This window comes from Lepeophtheirus salmonis, chromosome 3 (assembly GCF_016086655.4).
Source record: "Lepeophtheirus salmonis chromosome 3, UVic_Lsal_1.4, whole genome shotgun sequence".
Classification (NCBI taxonomy): domain Eukaryota; kingdom Metazoa; phylum Arthropoda; class Copepoda; order Siphonostomatoida; family Caligidae; genus Lepeophtheirus; species Lepeophtheirus salmonis.
In genome coordinates, this window is record NC_052133.2 from 37,306,191 (window position 1) to 37,320,178 (window position 13,988).

The following is a 13,988-nucleotide window of genomic DNA, read 5'->3' on the forward strand; positions in this document are numbered from 1 at the left end:
ACATGACTTGAGTCAATGATGACTGTACTCAAATGACATGATCCGCAGAAAAAAACTTACATTTTATATATATTTCGATACATAAATACATTCTTTTTGGAATTTTAAAATTTTAAATTCATTTTAGATAAATAAATATATGAAATTTTGGACATTGTCAATCACATGTCACTTCAGGACCCTACCCGGGACAGTGTGACTGTAGTGCACATCATATTGTTTTATCATTTAACTGCAAAAATACATTTGATATCACAAAGAGCAGGGAACAAGCAACAGCACCATGGATCGTTTTCTAAAAAAGACAAGCCTCACAAGAACTTGACATGATTGACTGTGATATGGAGCCTCAGTGTCAATTTTAATCATATTTGATATTGGGGTATATCGATATTTTATGTTCCCTTGATAGGTACCCAGTCGAAAAAAAGTTTGAGAAACACTGTTTTAATCCATTACAATTTAACTTATTTTTAGGGCCAAATCAGATTAAATAAATTTTTTTCAAGGAAGTTATAAGACCTTTTTTTTAGGGATTTTAAGGATTCCAACAAATAAATGTGGAAGCTATTATGGAATTCTTGGTAAAAAATGTTGCTTATACTAGTTCCTTCACTCGTCAGAAGATGTAATTTCTAAGATGTATGAAAATTTAATTGGGGATTATACGACTTTCCCCGAGTCAAGACACTAATTACATTCATTTTATACTCTTCCCCCTCTCTGACCTTTAAAAGGTCAGCCTCTAGGATACCTATCATCAGTCTATTAATGAAAAACTGAGACAATATTGAAAGAATAAACCAGTCAATATATAGTAAAATTATCATATATTAGTATATGGACAGTTAGCAGTTTAATTTTTAATCTTTTGTTCTACATTTTCTAATCTATCGACTCCCTTCAAGGGGACACAACACTAGAAAAAAGACTCAAAATCACTTAGTAGCTACCCAATTCCTTCCAATTTAGATTAGGGTGGAGCATAAAATTGACTAAAATAATAGGTTTCAAATTTTGGTGTTAGTGAGGTAATACTTATATATCAGTCCAAAGCTATAAACCAAGTGGCAAAACGAAGAGACCGTGATTAATATTGGTCCAAGTATAGTTGGCTACGTAATTACTTCTTTTTCCGCTGGGGTTCATCGAGTAAACTTGATTAAATTACTCTATAATTAACTATGCAATCTCCATAAATTCAACCTTTTAACTAAGTTAACTAGGTGAATTCTATGGAGGGAAAATAAAGTTGCATAAGCTATAAACAAAGTTTCGAGACAAAACCACGTGATCAGGTCTTGTACAATTAACAAAACTTTTTTGTTCGCTAGGAGTATTGATATTAATATACTACTATGCTGCTTCCATGAATTTATCATTTTAAATGTATTAACAAGGTCAATTCTGGAAGGTAATTACATTTTGCATACAACATAAGGGAAAATAACTAAAAATGATAAAGTGACGTCATCTAAGGTATTTAAAAAAGCGACATCTTGCGTAAGAAAAATATGTTAATAAGACACAGAATCTATTCAAGCTAATAGGCGTGTTTCGCAGCTAGGTTTACAACTTTTTGTCAGCCCTCATCACCATCAAATTAAATTGATCTAACTTCATTTTCCCGCCATATTTCTTCTGTTATAAATATATAGAAGGCGTAAAATATTATTTCCATCGACGGAGTTGATAGTAAATTGTTAAAAGGAACAAACAATAACATTACAACTACCATTATTATGACATAACATTACTACTGTTTCTATTAAGATTATTAGTAGTACTGAAGGAGAGGTTGAACGCCCCAAAAAGTACACTTGTACTCAAAGGAAGTATAGTAGTAAATAGAGAGAGAGAGAGAGGCCTCTTCTATACAACTCATACGGACTGTCACTCGACACCACTATGTACATAATAAAGAGACTTCTGTAGTAAATAAGTAAAACATGTAGAATTCTCCCGCTCAAAAATATATAATAGTTGACTTGGTAACAAACGTAGCCATCTAGCGACTTAATCCCCTACGAATGCTTCTTCTTCCCTTCATTTCTATAGATTAAATCAAGAGGGAACGCTGGCTTCTCTCTCTCCCTAAATTTATTGTTATTATAAGCTTGAATGGAGGCTTTGAACTTTTCAAGGAGAAAGAATCTTGTTATTGCTATTTTTCTTTTTCTTCATAATAATAATAAATAGTAGTAGTAATAGTAGAGCGCTCTCACAACAGGCAGAGAAGCCGGTACAAAAAATAACGTACTCTTCGCGCCATCTATTGTATTTCTGAAGCATTAACATAGAACGGCCCGAAAAAAGTCCCGCTTCATTACAAATATGAAATAACGTTGATACTACGTCATATATATTTCTCCTAAAGGTGTATGGAATGAAATGTAGTAAGACACAACTAATGAGCGTACCTTATGGGCTTAGCTATTTCAAAATGTCACCCTTATAAATTTAATACATTATTTTAGTACAGTAATACTTTGATAAACGAGTTTAATTTGTTCCCAGACCAAGCTCCTTAGTTATCAATCTCAATACTCGCAATTTATCTCATAAGAAGTAACTACAAAAAAAAATCCGTTTTGAGCTCGTATTTCAATAAAAACACGTATTCCAATGCAATCCACACCGTATCTCTGATAGCTCGTATGTTAAGGTACTTGTATCTGAAGGTATTACTGTATTCATATGTTGTGTACAAGTTGCAATTTCTGTGCAAGCTGTAAAGCTTGAATATGCAAATGGCACAAGTTACAATTTCTACGTCCAGCAGTTATTTTTTCAGAGGATTTTTTTGGTGTGGGTAGCCTTAATTTTTTGGGAAACATTTTGAAATAAATTTTTTTTGCCTAAGCCCTGAATTGGACCAAATGACTTTTTGACCTTTTAAAAAAAAAATTCTACTATTTTCCTGTTAAAATTTTTTTTAAATAGGACGATCATTTTGCCTGATGAATAAACAAAATTCTTTAATTTGAAGAGGGAATCTATAGCCCCTCCAGCCCACCGTCTGCGGATGCCTCTGACGTCACATTAAGTATTTAATTTAATTACATCTTTAGTCGTTTGAATAACTAAAAACATTAATCATATCCTTTCATATTGATCTATTAAAATTAAAAGTAATATAACTAAAGGCATTTGAACTTAAAAATGGGATAAAGTATACTAATAAAAAATTGCATATATAATGTTATACCGGCTATCTATGGAATAGTCAATTATTGCTTTAAAACAGGGCTCTTGCATTTCCAATCAATCATCAGCCATCATTAACTAACATAGTTCAGAGTATCTTATTTATATCCACAATGTTTCAAATGGATAGCAAATCAACTCCGTTATAAAGGTCACAAAACATACCACAAGTGCCGTTTAATGCTTAATCTGAAGTCAATAGATAATTTAGTTTGCATGTATTATTCTTCATTTATCAGAACTCATTTAAAAAACTAGGAAGTACGGATTACGTCACAAAGTAAGGTTAAAATTCTCACGCCACACTGAACTCAACACTTAAGAGCCCTAGTTTTTTTCTTTTACATAATTACAAGATTGTAAATTCCTAAAACAATTTGCACATCTCAATTTTTTAGTTGACATTAATATAATTAACAAGTTATAACTAGTACATGCCATATACATAACATTAAAGCCAGCTTTTAAATTGTTATGATTGGAATTCGGTTGATTTTGAGATCACTCATCAGACAAAATCATCATGAAAAATGGATGTATCTGTCAGGAAAGTAAAGCATCTGGTGTTAATTTCTTTACATCCGTTTCTTTTTATGATGACATTCACATCTATGTATAATGTATATTATTATATGTATGTGTTGAAAATTATAAATATTTTATGGACTCAAATTACTTCCATTCATTACAACATGACGTCTTTATTTCCATTTTCTTTTAAGTTTTTCATTTTCTACCGGAAAAGATATGAATACGCATGAAAAATACTGTAATTACTAACATCATACAAAATATTGCTAGAATTGAAACTGAAGGTATATACATGTACCTACATAAATTAGTGATAATATAAAAAAAAAAGTTGCCGGATCAATGTCATATTTTTGAAATAAATATTTTGAAATGGATAAAATATCAGAGCTGAAAAAAAGTCCTTATACCGCAAGTCCAAGTCAAGTGTTAAGTTTTGCTCACATGTCCATTCAACTTCTTTATATTAATCGATTCCAGTTCAAATCGTCAGAAAATAAAAAATACTTTAAAGAGTACATCAGTCTTCATACCCGTTGATAAAAGTCGATTCGCGAGTCTTAGCTTTCGAATCCAATACATATCACGAGCCTTTGATTATGTGATCAAGTTGAGTACCAAGTATTCAAAATATAAAGTCGAGTCTAAGTCCATAAAATATTTTTATTCTTGTCCTGTTTTTGAAAAAGATATTTTGGATCTTCTTTTATTTAATAATTTTTTTTTTTGGATTTTGGTCTTGTTTATTTTTTATAATATTACTTTTATATTAAGCCAATCTTCAATAAAAATACTGGATATTTCATAAATTCTAGATATAAAAAAGTCCCCGGACGGTCCGAAAAGAATGTTAAAAGAGTACATTTGATAAAAATTAATTTTAGAAACCTTGTAGATAAGGTATAAATTAATAAGTCATTTTAGTTTCAGGAATATGAATCCAAAGTTTTGTACTCATGAGAAATCTTTCCGCTATTGCTCACATGAACATTTCTAAATCCATGACCATCATTCCCAATTTGGCACCCTACTGCTGATGTTACAACCAATTCCATTTCCTTATAAAATCCTCCAGCGTTTCGATGATAGTGACCACAGAAAATAGTACTAACTCCAGAAGAATGAAACTTCTCCAACATCCTCTCTCTTAATGGAAGGCTTACATTAAAGTAAATTTTTTCTTCGTCTGGCTCATTGATAAACCATGGAATATGTTGAAATACAACTTGTATAAAATAATTTTTTTGAATATTGTACCAAAATAGAAGTATAAATAAGAGGATTACCTAAAGGTTTTCCTTTGTGGTTCGAAGAGTGATAGTGTAGCTGATCATCCAACCATTTCTCATGCTCTTCGGCCTCCTCTTTACAACTATCAATATTCTCAAATAATTGTGAATTGAGGACTAAGAACTTAATACCTATAAAATAGATACACAAAATTGTGAAATATGTTTTGATTCATTTTGGATGAGAAATTAACTATACATACCTTTAACCCAGAACGAGAAAAAATCATCACCGAATGATTTTTTATATAATTGGATGGAATTTGTCGTCGGTGCATCTCCAACGTCATGATTTCCACAAACACAAATAACTGGAACCTTACTTTCTCTGAAAATAGCTTTAAAATCCTTTTCTTGTTCATTCCGTACATCTGGCCATTTCTAATCCATAATGAATATGTCTTAAAACTAATAATTTTATAATTAATAAATATATATTCCAATCACCTCTGGAAAAGCATCTAGTAGATCTCCACAAATAACAATAAACTCTGGCAAAGGACTCATAGCATTGGCAACCTTTACCATTTTCCGACAGAGCTCAATCTCTTTCTCCCATGTAATGAGACCCTTAGCATATTGATCCGTCTTAGTTGACTTAGTGTCAGTGTCCCAGTTGGACATCATACCCAACTGAGTATCTGCAGCCTGAATAAAAAAGAAATCCTCACTCGAATCCTCAGATGTGTCGTAAAAAGTCCCATGATCTATCAATCGGTTCTTTGGTTTGATGAGTCCCATATTGATATACACTTCAGCACAACCGCTTAAAAATTATTATATTATCAATTATAAACAGGAAGCCAATTTTATTTTGATTATAACTAAAGAATTATTATTTCTCAAATTCACAAAACCTCATGGAGTATAAGAATTAGACTAATATGTACTACAGGGAGAATTAACAACATTTAAAACATTATTTTTTGTAATTGAGTATTCATCAGATTTACTCTAATGACTTCTTTTAATGTTCAAATATTATTTACTTTTTAAAATAACACCTCAAAAAGAAGGAACTAATATGTGTACCCTCTATTATACTAACATACCAATTATTCCGCCTTTCAAATAAATTTTGTCAATTAGTTATAAGCTCGATGTATATAATATATTCTAATTTACTTTCAGATAACAATATGTTATCAACGAACAATAAGAATACGATATAAAAAGATTGTAGTTTACCTAGTATTAATATGTATTTTTATAATTAGAAACAGTGGATCGACTTACGAAGGAGCAGTATTTTATAAAGTAAAGAATTGAGATATTTATACTAATAAACATATATTTTTATATTAAAAAAGTGGACTTGAGGTCTATTTATTTAATGATGGCAGTTCAAATTGACCTGTTGGTATACATAATAGATGTAGAATAATGTACAATTTACTTTTATAAGCGAATTATGTTCGAATATAAAAACTATAAAATATTTAACACATTGAAATTTACATAAAATAGCAATTTGATATTAAAATAAGAAAATAAGTATTTAGCCTATAACAAATAGCAGAATAATGGTGTACAGCATACCTTCAAAATATCTTATTATTTAATATGAAAGTATTTAGTTGTCATATCTATTAATTTAAAAACGTAACATTTATATAATTCTATAAAACCTCTTACTGTAACTAATTTTAATATAATCGACAGTGATGTAAATCCTGTGAATTATTTAAGCTGTGGAGGGGCAATTTCAAAAGTGGAAATAGGTGAAATAAAAGCTTTTCTTTAAAGAAAAAAAGGTGATTTGGTCAAATTTAGAACCAGAACAAAAATTTGAACCTTAAAAAAATTTAAGCCGCCTCCCTACCAAATACAATAACGGAGGCTCCTGTAACAACAAAATATAAACTAAATTTTTCACGAAGTGTCCTGTTTTTATCTTACAACCTTGTCTCCAAAAAGAAGCAGGGGAAATATTTTAAATCAGTTGGTAATTAGTCAATTCTTTACAACTATGGATTTATTAATCAATAATTGTTTGGAATTATTCACACGTTGTTACCTTTATTATATTCCGCAACCTTTTCTCCTAAAAGACACACAAAAAAAGTTCCAAAATAATTTGTTAGTTAGCCAATTCTGTATCCTACCAATTCTAACACAACTACGGAATTATTATTTAATACTCGTTGGAAATTGTTTGTAGCTTAACAATAACTAATTTGAATTCAACCATTGAACGTTCAAAATACTGATAAAGGAAAAAGGAGCAGAAAAATCAACAGCAGACAACAAAATACATATTACATTTTTAAATAAGTGTATCTAATTTAAATGGAAGTCCATTCTAGGCTTTCTGCTTTACTTTAGTTAACACTAAAGCAGACATTCAGCCTCACTTCTGGGTGTCTATTAAACTTTCATTCGTCGAGAAAATGTTTTATTGCTTCTACAGTATTCTTTGTAACAATGATAGAGAGTGATTCTACGCTATGTTCGTGTTAACTCTATGCAATCTCAAAAATTTTAATGAGGAGATGCTTGATAATCAGGATAAGAGCATCGAAGATGCAACTAGAATGGCCACTCGGTAAAGTGCAAAGCCTCCGCCTTAAATCATTTTTTGTTTTTACGCTTTGTGTTACCTTGACCTAAGCCTGACAAAATTTAATGGCATCTTACTGCGATCATATATAATCTTCGTAGCAAGTTTGATCAAAATCGTTCTTAACTTTTGCCGTAATCCTGATAACTAACAAAGAAACAGAGGCAAAAACATAACTTCATTGCGGAAATAATAATTATTTTTGTGTTTAATGTGCCCATATTTTGTAGTGGTAAACTTTTATACATGTATTTTTACATAGTTTGTAAAACATAAGTTTGAATATTGAAGGGTTGAGCTTTGATCAAGAGGATTAATTTTAAGCATTAACGTTTATTTACAATAAATTTTATGGTTAACCATCTTGGTTTTTAAATCTTTATTTTGTTATATCTATATTGATAATTTTAATAAAATCCTACTAAAAAAATCAATTTTTATTTTCTATTATTTTTTTCTTAAAAAAAAATTACTTAAATCATTATTCACTTATGGAATTATGCAAAAAGGATCAGACGAAGATTTAGTTTTTTATAAGATTTTTTTTTGCAACAAACTAAGTCCTTTTTATCTTGTTATTTGAGATGTAATGTAATACTTAAAATGTTATGTACAATGTACAAACATGATATATTAAATGAGATAGATCAATATCAAAATTAGGGAAAACCTTTATTAGGGAGGTTTATTTTTCAACTTTTTTCAATTTTCAATTAGGTCTAGTGCGGAATATTTGTCACGAATATAAATAATAATTTGATGAACAATTTTTTTCATCTATTACAGGGGTATGAAGCATACGACTAGACTGCTGGATCCGGGACGCTCGGAGGCTTAGTACGGCACGGGAGATAAATTTGCATTATTAAAATAAATGAATTTACTGTATTATTCTTTAAAATCTGTGATTCCTATATTGTTTGCTAGGGACACAGTATTTTAGTATTCGTAGACAACATTGCGTATTCGCATTTGAGTCTGTAAAGCATCTATTTGCAGCAGTTCAGGGGCGTCGTACGGGGTGGGCTGGAGGGGCTGTATAATTTTCTGTGAATAGTTACGAATTGTTGATTATTATTTCCAAAATATTTAATATTTGATATTTTTTTTCAAAAATTTTATATTTTTAATTTAATTTTTCATATTTTTTGTTAACAGCTAGAGAATAAAGAAATTTTTTTTTTTTTTTTAATTAATATTTGAAATTTAATTTTCGAAATTTTTTCCCAATAATTTAATTTTTGAAATTTTTTCCCAGAAAATTTAATTTTTGAAATTTTTTCCCAATAATTTAATTTTTGAAATTTTTTTCTCAGAAAATTTAATTTTTCTGAACAGCTGTGGATTTTGGAAATTTTTTTCAAAAATTTTAATTTTTGGATTTTTTTAAATTCCAAAAATCAAGAATATAAATAATATTTAAATTAAATAAAGGAGGCGATTCCTCTGCGCGGCGAGTTTTTCCCAATGTGAGTTATCCGACGGCAAACTTTTCATAGGCAAATTTTGCAAAGGTGAGCTTTCCTAGATCCCTTTACAAAACTTATTTTCCTAAAATATCAATATCTGCACCAACTTTTGTTGAAGTTTTTTTTTTATTTAATTTGTTTTTCTCTATTTTTGAGCATTTTTATCATAAATTATTTTACTACAATCTTTATGAAATAATAAAACTGAAGCAACTGATTTACATGGTCTTTTTGTATATATTGACGGATTTATATAATATTTTTTTTTTTTTTTTCATAAATTAGAAAAGTAATAAATGGAAATTGCAAATTAAACATTATTTTCCAAAGGCTAAATTCCAATTTCAGAAAGAGCAGCCGATTCTGCGATTGCTGTTTCCCATTAATCGTCCCATCACTTCGATGAACAGTAAAAAACCTATAATATTATCCTTTAAATCAGTACGGAACATTTCAAAATCACATAACTACCAATTTGAAAATTCCCTAAGTCAAGATTCTAAGTAAAGTTTTAGACACTTTCCATCCTTTTGCAACTCTAGATTTTATGCAAAAATAACATAAACTGCATTTTATCCGAAGTTTAAGATTAAGCTGTAATTTTTACTGATTAATGATGTAAAACAGTAAATACCATAATGTTATGACTATTTGAACATAATTATTAGTTATTATTAGAAGAGAGTATGATAAAGCTTTAAACCCAGTAGCTAAACCCGACCGTTAGCCTGAGGAAATAGTATGGTCAGTACTTCTCTTATTTTTTCTCAAGATATCGCTTTCCCTATGTAGTCATTCATTTATTTATATGTTTATTAAACGTTTTTATGTTTATATATATTCATATTGATATTCTAGTCTTTATAATGTTATATTAAGATAATTATTTTACTTTTTAATTATAAATCAATTGTTTCAGATGATAAGAATAATGTATCGGAGTCTTCAGATAATGCTTTATTCTGTAAACTCTGCAACCTATCCTTCAATGGAGCAAGTGATCTTTTTGATGATCCGTAGACTAATTTTGAATGGAACACCGTGTGGAATAACCACTGAATCCAACTGTTGATCTAGATGCCGCTCCAATCACTAATGAAGATAAATAGTCTTTTGATATAGATATTTTTTTTATATCTGGGATTTAATAATACTTTAAGCTTTTTAAGGAAAATATCATGAATCTTGTTTATTATCCGTATAAGTTCGGGTCACCAAACCCAGTTGGGTCTCAAATCTCAGATCTTTTGGTATAATATAAATTTACTTAGACAGTACCTGGGTACTTCGGATCCGGATCCAAAGCCGTCCTATCTCTATTTTGTACAAGCCTTAATCAAAATTTGAAAAAAATTGAAAGACAAACCACCCTAACCTATGCAAATCTTTGCCTTCATTTTTCGTAAATACATTTCCTTCTTTGAATTAAATTTATATAAATGGGTTTTCCGAACGACACTAATTTAATTTAATTTAATCTTTTTATTTATTTTTTTCTGAGTAAAAATGAGGAAAATAAAACATTGAGTGAAATCCAAATTTGATTTAAAATATAATTACCATTTACTTGTTAATGGACTTACTTATTTGGCTTTGAAACACATATTATTCATGTATATTAAGTAGGCTTTACTTCAACAAATCTTGTATTAAAATGAAGCAAACAAATTTTGTAATGTACCAGAGAATAGGAATTTTCCACTTATTTTTGGACATTTTAGGAATTCATGTACTTTTTATATTAGCTAAAATAAGTAGAAGAAATCATTTTGCGGGGAAGACTAATGAAACATTGGCTTTAACTTTAATTGGATTGTAAATAATATTAACATGATAAAAGTAATTGACGGATCTGTATTTTATTTATTCAAATGGTATCATACATCGCAAGAATTTAATATGCTTCCGTTTTAAGTTGACATCCAGACTGGTTGTGGCAATCCTCATTACTCTGATCTAAGTACTAATGAATGAGTTTAGTACAATAATTATTTTTCACTACATTCATATCAGAGAAAACAGACTCGTTTAACCATGTTGATCCGTGCATTACACAAACACAAAGGCCCAACTGTTTTAGAAACTCAAATCCTGGTTGCAATACAATCCAGAATATTTCTTTCAAAGATGATGACTTTAACACTTTCTTGAATGTATCATTTGATTGCAGTTCAATCAACTCAAGTTGCAGACCAGATACAATTATATTTTTTTTAAATTGATGAACTTACTTATTCCATAAGCGATTGGGTAGGGATGAAAATGGGTATATAACCAGTTAAAATACACCATCACAATTATAAAAGTTTTGAAATCTTTGATCAAGCCTTCCATAAAATCAAGTTTGTCTTCAAAAGTATTTTGCGACTTCTTTTATTACGCGTCACAAATTCGATAGCAAGTCTATTAACACCAATTCCATCAAGCATATCGTTTTACTTAAACAATTATTTGAAATATTATACTTCTAAAGCAGATGGCGTAAGGTGGAGTCAGATGCCTGTATTTTAGTTTTTGGCATATAAATTTATATTTTGAAATATTATAAAATTTTCTTTAAAGTAATGAAACATTCCCCATTATGTTACCTATCAAAGTTTATAAGTTTAATCAAAATTATATTACTTGTTGCTTTTTGTTTTGTTTTTTGCTTTCAAAAACATTGAGAGAAAAAATCTTCCAATTTAAACTTCCTGGAATTCAAAGAAAAAAGTAAATGATACTTTTAATATAAACTCATTCATACATGGAACTATAAAGTATCTATATCTAAATTATCCTACTCAAAAAATCACTTTTTCTGAGGAGGGTCAAACGGGGCGAATATAAGTCAAAAGAAAATTATTACACCGTTACGTCAATAATATAAATGGTAAGCTTCAAAAATTGTTTCCAAACTTGTTTCTCCGCTTACTTTTTTCTTCGTATTACAATATTGTTTTTCCTTCGAATAAAATCTTCATATTATAAAATTGACAATATTTTCTTTTTACAATTGACTTCCAAACAAATCAGTAAGCATAAAAATAATTCTTTAAAGTATGAAAATGGAGGTAAAAGTCTTTAGATCAAAATAAGGGATAAAAAAATTCAAATGGTATCATTTTTTTTAGCTTTGCACAAAAACATCACAAATATCCCTAATTACTAAGCCAAATCTCAGTAATGGCACAACGACAATCCATGACTCACCTGGGTCAAATCCAAGGTCTTGTATACAATCTGCTAACCATTTGCAAGCATTGTTAGCATTTCCAGAATGTTCAGACAGAGACCTCTGCATGATATGTAAAAAAAATTGATGGGCTAGCAACGTATATCTTTTTTGCTTACCTTGACCAATTATTACCTATTGAGATAAAGCATTGTAACGTCTCATTAAGCATTGTGAACTCTTAGTTATAGACTCAAATCCCCACACTCAACTGTGGGGCAGTAAAGAAACTGACATCAGAGAGGATCTGGAAAACATCATTGATGAAAACAATCTAAACTGTTCTTCACCCAAAAAGCCAGTAAATAATTTTTAAAATGTAAAGAAACCATCATCAAAGGAATGAGTGAGAAAAATATACATCTAGAATGGTTCAAAGGAAATTCTGAAATTATAGGAAATTAATTTGCAGACCATCATGTGAGAGGGGTACTGAGAGCCAAAACCAGTTTACTATTGGAACGCCTCCAAGCAACATAAAGAAGGTAATTCTTGACTTCTTCTATCAATATTGGTGTGACCGAAATAAAAAAGATCGAAGTATGAGACATACGCATACTATGCTTAATAAGCCGAAGTCGAAGTCTATCAAGCTCGGAAAAGAAAAATTGAGACTAATTGCACAAGCCTACACTGGACATTGCCCTTTTCTAGCCCATCTAAGCAAGTGGAAAGACATAAGCTCAACGTGCAATGTCTGTATGGAAGAACTGTAAAGTGCAGACCATTTCACCAATAGATGCACCACCTATCTTACGAGAAACATGATGGAATTAATGATGAAAGCGAAGACTTTCGTATTTTAAAATTTATAAAATATAAAAAAAATTTAAAATATTATTGAACAAAATTTTAATGTAAACTAGGTTTTAGAATCCGCTGTAGTAGCCCAAATACCCCGTTGTGTGGTCTTGTTTGTTGCCTTATATTTGTAAAAATTTATTTTTTGTATGTAGGGCAAGCAGTAACGATCCGTTTGCCGAGAAAATTATAGGACAGTGGTATCGTGTGTGAAGGGTTTTTATTGTCTCAAAATATCAAACTTTATTTTTTCTTTTTTTGATATTAATTATATATTTTAGTACTTTTATTTCATATTCTACTTGACAAAACAATTATAGATTATACTATTGCATGCCAATATATATTAGTAATTTGGCATAAACAACAAAGTATTTTTTTTAATACTTCCTCAAAGAAATTATCAAAAATTTATGTGCAATATTTTAAGGAGCAATTTATATCAATAAGTAAACATAACAACAAATATATTTATCCTCTCTTGCACAATACACACACTTTGTTAGGGTATATTATATATGGTCGGCCATTTTTGGGGGCATAAATATTAGTTTGACACGCCATTATGTTTATATATATTTACACATTTCAGTAACTATTTCGGATACTTTATTAAAGGTTGTATTTTTATTGATATTCCTTAGAATAATCGGAGCAAGTGAGCCGTGCTATTGTTTTTCATTTGAGTAGTCTTAGTCCACATCAAGTCGCGTTTATTTTTGGAATCTGTTCTTTTTTTCTTTTTTTTAATTAACGGAAATGTTTGTCATAGGGGTTAAAAACAAATTTCAATCACAAGGGGGTTGTTGTTGGAATATCTTTATCAACAATACATTCTGTATCTGAATAATTTACCAAAAATTTGTCAAAATTCATTCAGAAGACTACAGATTCGGTCACTAATAAGAAGAAGGGGT

General features: G+C 29.7%; 1 protein-coding gene and 1 long non-coding RNA gene across 2 annotated transcripts; one reads left to right on the plus strand and one right to left on the minus strand.

Moving 5' to 3' along the window:
* Positions 1–2,402: 2,402 nt before the first annotated feature.
* LOC139905005 (uncharacterized) lies at positions 2,403–4,977 on the plus strand. The gene is made up of 2 exons (XR_011779409.1): positions 2,403–2,665; positions 2,944–4,977. It is a non-coding gene; the product is annotated as an uncharacterized lncRNA (long non-coding RNA).
* LOC121115017 (serine/threonine-protein phosphatase CPPED1) lies at positions 3,884–5,892 on the minus strand. Its single transcript, XM_040709161.2, has 4 exons — positions 5,475–5,892; positions 5,231–5,408; positions 5,025–5,159; positions 3,884–4,963 (listed from the first exon to the last, which is right to left on the minus strand). The coding sequence occupies exons 1-4, from the start codon at positions 5,766–5,768 to the stop codon at positions 4,665–4,667; spliced, it is 906 nt and encodes a 301-aa protein (XP_040565095.1). The 5' UTR covers positions 5,769–5,892; the 3' UTR covers positions 3,884–4,664.
* Positions 5,893–13,988: the final 8,096 nt, after the last annotated feature.